The sequence below is a fragment of the Pelobates fuscus genome, chromosome 4 (genome assembly GCF_036172605.1).
Source record: "Pelobates fuscus isolate aPelFus1 chromosome 4, aPelFus1.pri, whole genome shotgun sequence".
NCBI classification, from domain to species: domain Eukaryota; kingdom Metazoa; phylum Chordata; class Amphibia; order Anura; family Pelobatidae; genus Pelobates; species Pelobates fuscus.
In genome coordinates this window covers 128,046,176-128,060,190 of record NC_086320.1, presented here as the reverse complement: position 1 = coordinate 128,060,190, position 14,015 = coordinate 128,046,176, and the positions used below count along the sequence as shown (strand labels likewise).

The 14,015-nt window shown below is 40.7% G+C and overlaps 1 protein-coding gene across 1 annotated transcript; it reads right to left on the bottom strand.

The window, feature by feature from the left end:
* Nucleotides 1-8,273: 8,273 nt before the first annotated feature.
* On the bottom strand, nt 8,274-11,994 carry MC2R (melanocortin 2 receptor). The gene is made up of 2 exons (XM_063453048.1): nt 11,872-11,994; nt 8,274-9,278 (listed from the first exon to the last, which is right to left on the bottom strand). Exons 1-2 carry the CDS (start codon nt 11,992-11,994, stop codon nt 8,274-8,276), a joined length of 1,128 nt encoding a protein of 375 aa, XP_063309118.1.
* Nucleotides 11,995-14,015: the final 2,021 nt, after the last annotated feature.

Sequence of the window (14,015 nt, the reverse complement as noted above, 5' to 3'; positions counted from 1 at the left end):
ATTCACGTACAAAACATAGCATGTTTAATCACTGTTTAAAGGGACACTGTAGCTTGCAGGGAATGTGATTTTTTTTTTTAAGGGTAATTATATTCACAATTATGTGAATATATGAATCCATCTCTGCTTATTGACTGTTCCTCTGTTGATCTGTCTACAGGATTTTCCAGGTGATAAAATTGGCATGCCCAACAAAATGCATAAACAGACAGATAACTATTATGCATCATGCAAAACGATGTCTGTACCCATCAACCATTGCAAGTGACAACTCATTTGAAATGGCAGTATATAACAGTAGACACTTTGCTCATTGCCACATTTTGAAAAATAATTAAAAGTAAACTAATACATGAGACAAAATCGTCTCAATTTTTTTAAATGAACTTCATGATTATGTGAATGCACTAGAATTCCACTGAAATTACAGCACTGTCAATTGTAGATTATGCTAGCTTTAGTGTACCTATAATCTTAATTTTATTAATGACAGGAGGTGAGTATTTGCTTAAGTCTCTCTTTACTAGAACTCCACAGCAGCACAGAAAAACAACCAATCAGAAAAAAGTTAGGTACTATAAAACTCCCCTCCCCATGCATCATTTCCTCTTTCAAGCTGCGACAAAACAGAACAAAAGGCAGAAAGAAAAAAAAAACAGACATAACAACAAGTGACAGGTAGGAGAGCCAACAAGCAGAGTTGCATAAAATTAAACAAGGGAGGGATAAGAATGGGTGGTAAACACTCGCCTCCTGTCATTAATAAAATTAAGAGTATAGGTACACTAAAGCTAGCATAAACTAAAATGTTATAACATGACAGGAGTCTTCGTATTTGCTGTTTTAATGCTCAGCCAACAATCCAACGCTGTTTGTTTCGCTGGTACCTGTTCTGTGAGATATAAGAGCAATCCTAAATGAAGCTTCCAACTGCGAGAAGTGTCAGTAAATGGATCAATGAAGATGCCAACTGTCGAGGCACCCCAAAATAATGAAAAAAAAAACATCTGCTGGTAGATCCCTTGTACATGGGGTTGCGACATGTTTCCTAGCAGCTGGTCCATGAGCTGCCAAGCTGGCCTATTAGCCATTTTCCTTAAGGCATAAATACCTAAGGTCTTTTGCGGACTTAGGGCCGTGAGAAGAAAACTGCCACCAGGTCTCGACTCTCTTGATGTGGAAGATGGCTCCACCGGTCGTGCCAGGGTAATCCGGTGATGTGGCCTTGCAGGCAAATCTCCTGTAATGCGGCTATGTCTACCACCAATTCCGTAACAGAAATGAGTAGGGTCTTTTTGTTCCTTCACGACCTATCCGGTGAGTTGTCTCATCCGAGAATGGATTTATTATGCAGGCAAGGGTGCAGTCAAGACAAGACGTATCCTAAGTGATTCCAGTAATCCAAATGGACTGTGTAACCCACGATTGTGGAAGAGAAGGAACTCCCAAAGGACGTCCAATCAGGGTCCCAAACTGAACTTGTGTAAGGAAACGGTGATCAACTACCCTGGGATTGTGAATCCTGGGAATATCCAAAGGAGGGGAACATAAACAGGGGTTGAGGTTTCCATCCAGATAAATCGTCGAAGAGTAATAAGATGTCCGGATCCAATGGTAACTGGGACCTGTAACCAAGAAGAGTCCTTACGTGCTGTAGTGAGAAAGTGAAATAATCCGATTACTCGTTTGTATGATCCTGGTCCATGCCTGACCTGTCAAAATTCGTGTAGGAGCTCCTGGTCTGCATGGCACCTACAAGATAGGGTATAATATAGTGAGACCCTAGGTCCCTGTACCCCTGACTGTCCGGGCACATATCTCCAAGAATAGGCCCTAGGTCAAGGGACCCAGGAATGTGAATTCGAGAACTGAAGTCAAGGCATCCCTGTAGAGGAATACCTCCGTCTTAGCCTGGAGTCCCACAAACTCATAGCGTTCTCTAATACGCAGGCAAGACCTAAAGTCCCCTACTCACAACAGGTGACTCCAGGGAATCAGATATAACGAAAAAATAAGGATCTAGCTTCAATTGTCCGAAGCAGGTGTTGTCCAGTTTGAGAACGTCGGCAGCCCTATCCAAGCCTGCTACACATCCTGAGCAGTGCTCCAGCGGTAGGTTGTGTCCCAACTAGTGACGTCCGTGTAGGAGCCGGGGACACACAGGGTTCCTCCATAGAGTCCAAGTAGGTCTCCTTGATGGTAGTTGAATAGGTGGGTTAGCGAGAACCCAAAAACCAAGACGGTTCCCGTGAGGGATTTAGAGTACAGAAGGAGGGCTCTCCAAATCCAAATCAAGTTCTCCCGATATGTTCTCAGAGGAATAGAGGCAGTACTGTCATCTTATCCCAAGATCGTTAATGACCAGGGAAACCAAGTCGACTGAGGATTCCGGTCTTTTAATACGATCCCTGTGTACGGTGCACCTGCAGACCTTCAATAGTCTTGTTACCCGAGCACGGCAGTGCACGCTTACTCTGTGAAGGCCTCAGGATCTCATGTCACCATGACATGGGTAAACTGGCTGCGCAGTATGTTTGCAATGGTCTGCATAACCTAAACAGAGCTTGTTAGGTATAGCGCAGATTATATCAAAACCTGCACTCTTTTAACAATGGAGGCACCTCCGTTAGCCGTACCGTCTCCAGGAGTACATCCACAAGGAATGGTCTAGAGTCACCAACAAAATGGGCCAATTCCGGGAGCTGAACCCAAGTTGGTCAGTTCACACAGCCCCTTTACTGTCCCATAAAGTCTCTGGGATGTGTGTAAACAAGCGGAAATCTCTCCCAGTAATACCTCTCGCGTGGAATGCAGGTGTCACGTTCACAGTAAATGATGTGGAACACAACTGCAGATTTCTTAGGACTTTGATCTTTTATTAAGACACTTAGATGGAACTGAGACTTCAGTTCCAGAATTACAGTTACTGTTTCTTTAAATAATAAACGGTTTGTTTCATTTAGCATTGACAAGGTTCAGAATTCATTAGAGTCCGTTATTCTTGTTAACAGTTCAAATTATAAGAGATTATATACATTGGAATTATCAGTAGCAAGAATGGTGCAGCAAAACTTAAATAGTACTTGTTTTGAGGGATGCTGTAGCAGGCTTGCTGGACAACTTGATAGCAGACTTTAGTATGAAGAAATAAGATTATCTGTAGCAAGACAGGTACAGCTGAACTTGAATAATACGTGATTTGAGGAAAGCTGTAGCAGGCTTGCTGGAGAACTTGATAGCAGACTTTAGTATGAAGAAATAAGATTATCTGTAGCAAGACAGGTACAGCTGAACTTGAATAATACTTGATTTGAGGAAAGCTGTAGCAGGCTTGCTGGAGAACTTGATAGCAGACTTTAGTATGAAGAAATAAGATTATCTGTAGCAAGACAGGTACAGCTGAACTTGAATAATACTTGATTTGAGGAAAGCTGTAGCAGGCTTGCTGGAGAACTTGATAGCAGACTTTAGTAAGTTGAAATAAAGCTTTAACATTATTAGCTCTTAACTCAGAGACTGTAAGTTACTTAACTTCTAGAAGTAGAGGGATTGTGTCCCCAGCTCTCCTCCGAGGCGGTTGCTTCAGTGAATGGTTGCTGAGAGTGCTGGTATCTGTCTCTGATGAGGAGAGATGTTGGGGACTTGAATATTCCTCCGGTCCGGTCTAGTAGCGAGTGGTCGTCTCAGCGAGGTATGTGAGCCGGTGAGTTTGGCGCGGTACGCGTTTCAATAATCCAGCGTCTATCAGCTGGTGCGGTCGCATTAAATAGCAGACCGCGGCAATGGGGGTGTGGCTAAGCTCCGTCAAACCCGGAAGCATGAGGAGACATCGGGAGGCTTAAGGCCTGACAGCAGGAGGGACACCCCTCTATGCAGTCATTATTGTCCTGTGCAGGTACAAACCTGTGAGATGAACAAATGGATGACACCGTAGTGAGTTGAGTGTACGACAAAGAGAGCCGCACTCTCTATTAATGTAACCGAACTCTGTCAGCATCCGGTTAATAGCATGAACGGGCTGCACTCATTAATGACAAAAATTAGAGCCTACCTCCGTGTCCGGTTCCTTCTTATGAGAGTGTGTCACACTCAAACCTGTCCTCTGTATCCCTCTCAGTATTGGCTGAGGTTGAGGGAGGGCCACGCCCTCTAATAAGGAATCAGTTCAGTAACTGAGAGGGGTTCGCTCTCTACCCGTGTAATAAAAATATCAGTCTCGGGCCGAGGTGATGGAGGGCTGCACCCTCTTGTAATCCAAACTAGAGTCCATATCAGACTCAGGGTGATCGACTGAAGTGGTTCACCATTTAATGGTATCAGCGTAGGACTGGGATCCAGAGGAGGGCCCTTCGCTTACCACGAGGCCTCTCTTTGGATCACTCACCTTGGAAACGATGATGGAATCTACCAAAGAACCGCCCGGATCCAGTGCGTGAGCGCGGGATCCAGGATGACCGTCGGTAGTCTGAGGAAAGCTGGAGACATTCTCTGCGATCCACAAGAGCCCGGGAGGTCGGAGGAGGTCAAGTCAGGCCTCTCGACGACCCGAGCGATAGAAAAAAGGGAAGGCACGAAAACAAAGAAAACGATAATAATATAGATAAAGGTAAATATGTACCACAGAGAAGGTTGATAGCAGACCGGAAAAGCAGGTCAAGAAAACCCCTGAAAAGGGCCAGGAGCTAAACATGACACAGGAATAACTACCATACCTAAGATGGCTACCGGAAGGCAGCTAAAGGGTTAGTTGCTTAAGACAAGGAAGCACAGTGCTCCCCTGGTGTCTGAGTACTGGTCCCTGCCTGTGCGAAATTCTCCTTGGAGATGTGCCGTCGCCGGGCTGGTGAAAACCGTGGTTGCATGCCCGGGGATATTCATAAAATCCTTGCCCCTCAGGGCATGAGGTTTAGGGCCTTCACCCTTCCAATTATACGTAGGTGCCCGTAAACTGGTGTGCAATTGAATAGTATGGCAGCAGTGTGTGCCTGGACACCCACCTTTCTCCCTGTCAATAGTGGATACTGTGCTTACCGCAGTGATATTTCCCCCAGGCCTGTGGCCAGAGGGGGGTTCAGGCACAGATAGATCAGGCCAACAACGAGCACAGATCGAGTAGGCCCGTCAGGAGGGCACAGACGTAGCAGGCCAATCGAATGGGCACAGACATAGCAGGCCAATCAATGGGGCACAGACATAGCAGACCAATCAATGGGGCACAGACATAGCAGGCCAATCAATGGGGCACAGACATAGCAGGCCAATCAATGGGGCACAGACATAGCAGGCCAATCAATGGGGCACAGACATAGCAGGCCAATCAATGGGGCACAGACATAGCAGACCAATCAATGGGGCACAGACATAGCAGGCCAATCAATGGGGCAGAGACATAGCAGGCCAGACAATGGGGCACAGACATAGTAGGCCAGTAAATGGGGCATAGCCCTAGTAGGTCAGTCATAGGGGCACAGACAGAGCTGGCCATACACAGGTGTTGTGTTCCGACAGCCGCAAGGGCCAATATGCGTGGGTAGAGTCCCCTATATATGTCTAATGAAAAACAGGGGAACCTTGGGCAAAATAACTCCAATCTGTAAAACCCACTAGCAGGGTAGGAATGTATCTATAGAGTGATACCGGAACTGGTAGACTTTTAAAGTCTGCGGCCAAAAACAGGGATATCCAAGCTGTAGGAACCACAGAGTGGTACATGATGTATTGCCTGTAGACTGTCTTCCAGCCCAGTCAAAATATACATGTGTATATATATATATAAAAATATGGTAACTCATAGCCATGCTGTCACCTAGACTGTCCCTTTATTGAAGGTATTAGCTTATAACTGTATGCAGTCCCCATAGAGGACTATATAGGCATGCAGTCAATGGCATGTACACAGATCCCTGGGTTCTAGATACACACTGAGCAGGGTAGGGGGGGCTCATAGATCGCCAAAACCTCAGGGCGTGAAATGAATAAGGCCCTGATTCACAGAGGGGGAGGAAGCCCCTCAACGAGCAAGGTATCGACGGGAGAGGGGCCACGAGCGGTCGCACCGTCCCCCACAGGGTCGGACACACGCGGTCCACGGGCGGATGTGGCCGTGGTGAAGCGGCCACATGGGGAAGAAGATTCGTCCGCCGGGTACTCGTGCGCACGCGAGTACTCCTGCGACCGGAAAAAACACATGGGACTGCCAGAGAAGAACTCCATGGTCCCAGAGCTCGGGGATCAGGGGAGGCAGCTGAAGTCAACCTCCTGAAGTCCCCGAGCTGCACACACACCACCAGGAAAAGGCAAGGCGGTAGACACATAAAATGGGGTATAAACCCAAAAATGGGAACCGGACAGGGGGGGACAAGTCCAAGGGGGTGACAGAAGGACCCCAAAGACCCCCACAAACCCAAACAATAAGATAAGTGAACATAATAGATAAGTGAACATAAACAGTGATAGCCTGAAGTATAGGTAACTAAGAAAATCCCACGAGATTATTATTACAATACTGCATATAGGGATAAAATCCCACAAAGATTATTATTATAATATTGCATATAAGGATAAAATCCCACAAAGATTATTATTATAATACTGCATTTAGGGATAAAATCCCACAAGGTTAAAATAAAATACTGAAAATATAGACTAAATGCCACAAGGACAATATACAATACAGCCTATAAATAGCAATAAAACCTCACAAAGACAATATAAAATACTGTATATAAGCAATAAAATCCCAAAGCCACCCACTAGAAGCAGGAGGCAGTGGTACTCTGACCTGTACTGACTGCGGAGCAGCAAAGAAAGAGGAAATGATGCATGGGAGGGGAGTTTTATAGTACCTAACTTTTTTCTGATTGGTTGTTTTTCTGTGCTGCTGTGGAGTTCTAGTAAAGAGAGACTTAAGCAAATACAAAGCCTCCTGTCATGTTTGTAAAATTGTACACTTTTTTTTCATAAATGTATCCTGTTAGTGGAGGATTTTTCAAATCAGCAGAGAAATTAAAGTGTGAACACCACTTGAACTGACTGTTGGGTAAATAATATTTTTTGATAGTTGTTTGGAGGCCCTAATCTATTCAAAATCCTGTCCACCCTCCTATCACAATGGGTGGAGAAAAATAGGAGGCCATTAATTATAAGCCCCAAAGTGTTATTGCACTGCTATTTTATTAACTGGGTAATAACTGAAATACCAAAGAATTGTTTCTGCACATAAATATAAGAAAAAAACACTTGAAAAATAATAATAGGTTATATTCATTTTTTTATTAGAAACATCTATATCAGTTATCGCTAGACACAATTGTAACACTTATCAAAGAGATAAATACAGTATGTAAATGCAACATGTAAATTAAAAGTAGCCAATACTTTTATAGAAATAATTATAAAATGAGTCATTAAAATACAAGAACCTGGCTATGCTAGGCTATGCTAGCAAAGTACAAATCTAAGCAATGTTAGGAGGCCTCTGTAACATCATAAAAACAAACAAAACATGAGACAATTTTATATATAATTTGATTCAAAGTTTTAAAGCTTATATAACTGTAATAGTGAGAATTGTAACATTATGGAGTAATATACTTGATTTGAAGTCATGATGCTTTAATTAATCTAAATAGCAATATATATCAATACATTATATGTAAATATATAAATACAATTTATAGACTGATATGTGTAAAATTAAACATGAAATCATACATTTATAAACAATACTATTTAAAAAAAATACTCAAAAACATTTCCAACTATTTCCAGCTATGTTTCTGAGCTAACTTCTTAAATAGGTGTTAGATGACACAATGGCATTGAATTGTTTTCACCAGAACAATTAAATATTTTATAATAGTTGCTTTAATTAATAATTTTTGCAAGGATAATTTACCATAGAGTTAATCTGATGGGGTACAAATGTACTTGCCATCTCAGAACCACGAATGTTATTTATTTATTTTTAAAAGAAATCTATACTTAACCCCTTAAGGACCAAACTTTTGGAATAAAAGGGAATCATGACGTGTCAGACATGTCATGTGTCCTTAAGGGGTTAAAGGAGCACTTTTGGCACCCAGAAAACTTAATCTCATTAAAGTAGTCTTGGTGCAATGTCCCTGTCCCCTTAACCCTGCACATAAAAACATTGAAGTGTTATAGAAACTGAAATGTTTACAATGCAGGGTTAAGACTGCCTTTAGTGGCTGTCTACCTGTTTTCATTGCTGAGTGGGGAGAGGGGAGCATCAGCAGTGGGATGTTATAGTATTAGGAGTACAGCTTTGTATTTCTACTATAATATTCCTTTAAATTATCTCTCCGTATTTTTACTGAATGAATCCAACAGCACAGCATCTTTTTAAAGGTAATGCGCAACTCTGGACTACGGAATGCATAAATGAATGGGTCAATAATAGAATTGCATATAATAAGTGTAGCATTAACACTAAGAGTTGTCATGTAGCATGAACAATATGGATTGCTCGGGCAAAATACATACAAGAAAAGATGAAGAAAAAAAGGAGACCAACAACAAATGAACACACCAATTAAAATTATTAAGGTTATGGTTCCTTTCATGTTAACTCTTTGCTGAACTGAATTCCATTGTCCGGATAATGAAGCTATTTTCTTTGCATGTGACTGCGCGAGAAGAAACATGTGGATATAGAGGCACACAATAAAAACTAATAACAAAACAAACATGACAATGAAGCACATTATCGTTGCTACATTGTGAAAAAAGTTAATGATAACTATTCCAAATCCACCACAAAATATCCAGATTACAGCAAGAATGAGAGAAGCTCTTCGTAGAGTCATAATATTATGGTAACGTAAGGCATGGAATATTGTAATGTATCTATCAGCGGCAATTGCAGATAAACTGAATATTGAGCCAAGTAAACATAGTGCAAAAATCCAGTCCATGACATCATCCATCTTTCTTTCAAATGAACCTGATTTTTCCAAATAACCATTGATTGCCAATATTATCATTACGGTTTCTAAAAGTTTATAGAAACTGGCCAACATATCTGAAACAGCTAAACTGCAAATGAATAAGTACATGGGCAAATGAAGGTTTTTGTTTTTCACTATAGCAATAAGGACCATAAGGTTTTCCAAAACTCCTACCATTGAAATAGTAAGAAGTATTTCTTCTGGAACAATAACCATTGAACAATTTGTGATATTCTCTGATGAGGCTGTCACATTCTTGATACTAACATTTGGTTGAATTAGTTCCATCGATATGTCCGTCTTTTTATTCTAAAATCTCCAGTTATCTTTGAAAATACAATCCTTGTGTGCTGTAAAAAGACAAAAATAATGTGTAAGTAGACTATACATTTATTAATCACCACTAGCCCCATGCAAAACAGGCCTAATAGCTTCTGAAAATTGCATATGAGGTACACGATTTATCATGTACTTTCTTGAACAAAATAATCTGTCCATCTGTCTAGTTATTTCTTTAAAACATAAAATATGTAGAAGGTATAAAAAACATAATATGGAAAAATCAGCACTTGAAGAAGGCTTTTTGGTAGCCAAAATGTGTTTACTTTATAGACTTGTGTCAATTTTTACCTTTCAAAACATTCTTATTTTTAGTACCCAGAGACTATTTTATCTTGGAAACTGGATCTTTATTGTCTTTTTGAGTGTTGGAGCATACAGATATCACAAACTTTAGCCCTCACCGTACGCACAATCCTATAAATGTGATGTAAAATTAATCTACATGGGCAAGTCTGCTATGCCACGTGTGATTAAATTACTGTGTGCTGCAGTGTATAACATGTGACAATTTTGCTTGTTTTAATCAAGGCTATAATGACATTGTATTGTATTGTGGCAACATCAAAGCTTCACTGTAATCACCATTTTCTTTTTTAATATGAAGATTTATTGATTTTACAGATGTAAAAAATGAGATGGGGAAACAATAATTATACTTCCAATAGTATTTTCATTATACAGAAGATGAATATATCCATCGTTTAGAACCAAGAATACATAGCACCAGCATATCTAAAAGTAACATTGTAACTAATAAATTAATGTGTATTGCAAAGTTAGATGGAGAAGGACACATTTCACTTCTTGAATTTAAGAAAGGTTACAAAATATCTTCAAATAATGTGTTAAAACAGTTAACAAAAGTGGACTAAAGAATTGTAAACAGAATTATATTCAGAAATAATCAGGGAAATTAGAGACAAAATGAAGTAAGCTAAGTGTGTGAGGAGGAAATAAGGAGATATCAAGAGGTTACCTTAGATTCCCAGATTTTTAGCAGCTTGTCAGGATGCTAAAACAAGAGTTTCTCTTTATCACTCACACTGTTTTTTGTTTTTAATTATTTCTTTCATTCATATAATACAAAAAGACAATTCTCTCTTAGTTTTTTATTCTTAGCTGAGGAATTGATATTCAAACCTATAGCATTTTCCATCCTCAAGTGTAGTATTAATTGCAATTTCCAATGAATATAACTAATTTCCATAGATTGTTTCCATCTTCTCACTATCAAAATCTTTATAGCCATAAATCAGTACACAACCAAATAAAATTGAGATGGTTTCAAGATTGGCCAACCCAAATGTAATAATGCTACCTGGGGATTTTAATCAATTTTAATCTTATCAAATCTATACACATATCGATATATATCTGATCCCAAAGTTTTTTTTTTTTACCATATATGTATGTAACTGCCTACCTCTTCCATATATCTCCAGCACATCTTTGAAGCATTGGGGTCTATTCTAATCATTCTTGTTAGTACAATATACCATCTGTTACATATTTTATAGAAAGTTTCTCTTAAAGATAGATTATGGATATTTTAATTTAATTTAATAAATACTTTCCCCCCTATAGTATGCTCAATTTTAATATTCGGTTAGTTTCCCACTTAATGAACATTTTAAACAGGTTCTTTTGTAGTGTAAATAATGTTAGAGCATATGATTTTGATAACAGTTTAGAGATTGCCATTGGATCAAAAACCTGTTTCATAAGAGTAGCATTTTTATTTTTTTTTGGTCCTTCATAGACATTTTTGATATATATGATTGAATTCTTAGGTAACTGAATATCTCAGGGTTGGGGAGATCATATTCCTTTACTAAAGCTGAAAAAGGCTTAATTTTCCCTTTCTTCATCAAAGTATCTATTACCTTAATGTTTTTATCTTTCCATTTATCTAATGTATGTCATCTATGAGAGATTCCAGAATCTCAAGTTCAATAAAACCATATATTTTCCCATTGCACTGCATAGTTTTTGTTAATCTTAAACCATGTTGGAATAATATGGATCAGAATGCTATTATTGTTTTATTTTTGTTGTGCACAAAATGAACAAATAGCCTCAGTACGCCACAACAGTGGTATCAAGGTATAGAGGAAGACAAATTGTAACGTTTGAAATTTAGGCACAGTTTTTGTTATTAGGTAAAGATAGCTAAGTCAGGATAGTGAGTTCAAGAGTGGTATGTTAAATAAGTTGATCCGACATTTAGTGTTAGGTAGATCATGAGTAGTCAAATATGTGTAGTGTAGCTTAATTATAAGAACTACAAGCTGAGTTTAACAAACTACTGGTACTAATACTGCCCTGCCAAGACTGAGGTATGTAAGGTAAGCATGGTAAAGTGAAAGAAAAACAAAGGCATAAACAAAAGGAGAAAACACAAGTTGAAGCACATAAATACATGAAGGTGGCAGCTATGGCGGGTCTGGTAACTTAGGCCTGGGAGGATATGGTAAGTCCCTGTTCAGCCGACTCCCGATATCTGGAAACGCAGGCAATCTGCTAAACAGTATTGTGCGAGCATGTTGTCAGAGTTGCTCACTTCTACACCTCCATGCTCTTTCAGGGCTCTATTTCCCCTCTCCAGGGGCCCGTTGGTTCCCAAGCGTGTATTGCTTCTCCCTCCGTGACCCACTTGAGGAGCTGGGATGTTGCTTGCTTCCATAGCTCTTCCGTCTCCTCTTCCATCTCCTTGAGCGGTCACGCCAGTCGTGACTCTTGGGCCAGGTTGATCTGTGGGTAGCTGAACAGAGGTCTGAGCGGGCTTGGTAGCCAGAGGGGGCTTTCCCTCCGCTTTTCATTGCGTACGGTTTTCCCCTTAGCCCCACAGCGGGTTGAGATCTCACGAGCTTGAATCCTCTCCAGGAGGCACCGAATGATTTCTTCCAGGCGCTGGAAGCAGAGTTTAGTGTTGCCGTGGTAAGGCTCCTGGACCATCAGGTCCATCAGGTCCAGGAGTTTTGAAATTAGCAAGTTTATCATACTCACAATCACACTGTTTGATCAATACCTTGAGTTTGTTTAGATGAGTGTTATTTAAAGACATTTGTACAGAACATTATCTACTTGTTTTAAAAGATCTTGCTTGTAAGGAATTGATTCTATCCCAGCATTGGTTAATCTATTATTCCTTGGTCTGTGTATCTAGCCAGAAATTAATCCATTTTGATCACAAGAGTATTGCTGTATCTGTATGAGTTGACACCTCCACAGATACGTCCACTCTGATGTGCCTGTAGCATGGATTCTGATATACAAATATAAGTGGCTAACAGATAAGTATTTTAGAGTAAGTTCATCTTTGGATCAAAGAGTTAAAGGGACACTATAGTCACCAGAACAACAGCTTAATGTAGTTGTTCTGGTGAGTACAGCCTGTCCTTGCAGCCTTTTTGCTGTAAACACTGCCTTTTCAGAGAAAATAAGGGCCACTCCCAGTGGCCACTCCTCAGATGACCACTAGAGATGCTTTCTGGGTCCGTGTTGCACAGTGTGCAGCACTGACATTCAACGTTTCCACGCTATGAATGGAGACACTAAACTTTCCCATAGAGATGCATTGATTCAATGCATCTTCATGAGGAGATACAGATTGGCCCAGCCAGCGTTTGGCCCCGTTCTACCTCCTTGACAGCCAATCCTGTGGGAAAGCATTGGATTGGCTGTGATCATCAATTCTGATGATGTCAGCCAAGGAAGTGGATCTGGGGTGGGGCCAGCACTGGCGCATCTGAGAGGACCTGCAGTGCTGGAAATAAGGTACATTTATTATCTTTTAAGGGAGGCAAGCCACCTAAATGGTGGTTTTAACACTATGGGGTCAAGAATACATGATTGTCTTCCTGACGCTATAGGTTTCCTTTAAGTCAGACTCAGTTATCTAAACAATCATCATATTATAAAGTGGCCATGTGGTCAGGAATGGAGCTGGCTTTTCTGGAAACAGAGATAAATGCCCATGTATAACTGAATGCCAGTCTAGTTTAAACTGAACTTCTCTGAACAACATTGGACAGGACAGCTTAATTTAGTGGTTCTGGTGTCTATGGCCTGTCCCTACAGGCTTTTCAATGTAGCTTAATTTAGTGGTTCTGGTGTCTATGGCCTGTCCCTACAGGCTTTTCAATGTAAATACTGCCTTTCAGAAAAAGAGGTCCTTTTTAGCCCAGTGATGCCACTAGAGATCCTTTTTTAGCTCAATGCTGCACATTCAGTGTCTCCATATTTTGCATGGAGGCACTGAACATTTCCCATGGAGATGCATTGATTCAATGAATGCCTATGAAGAGATGCCGATTGGTGCAGCACTGCGTTTTAAGATAGCATTGGCTTGGATGAGATCATCAAGATCCACCCAGCCTCCTTACCTTTGGGAGAACTGGAGAGAATCCTTTCCCTGGGGTCTAGTGGAGCTCCTTCATGTTCATCTTCATGTTCTTGTTGCTCAGCTTGCTTGAACGCCATTTAGTGATGCCGTGCCCGGAGTGACATCATATTCTTGGTCCCGGCATCACAGCAGAGTGTGAAAGGAAGCACAGCAAGAAGAGCAGGGTGATTACTGTTCCCTTGCCACCTCCGTTCCGCACAGTCAGCCATCTCCACACCCCTTATTGAGCCATTTGTCGAGCCCTGCATTGACATATGTACTGATACACAGACATGCAGATACAAACACTGACACACATG

Excerpts from the sequence above, each read along its gene's own strand:
- MC2R (XM_063453048.1), bottom strand. The coding sequence starts at position 11,994 with ATGGAAGCAAGCAACATCCCAGCTCCTCAAGTGGGTCACGGAGGGAGA. Across the intron at positions 9,279-11,871 it reads AAGAGCATGGAGGTGTAGAA|AATAAAAAGACGGACATATC; the intron begins GTGAGCAACTCT and ends TGGAGATTTTAG.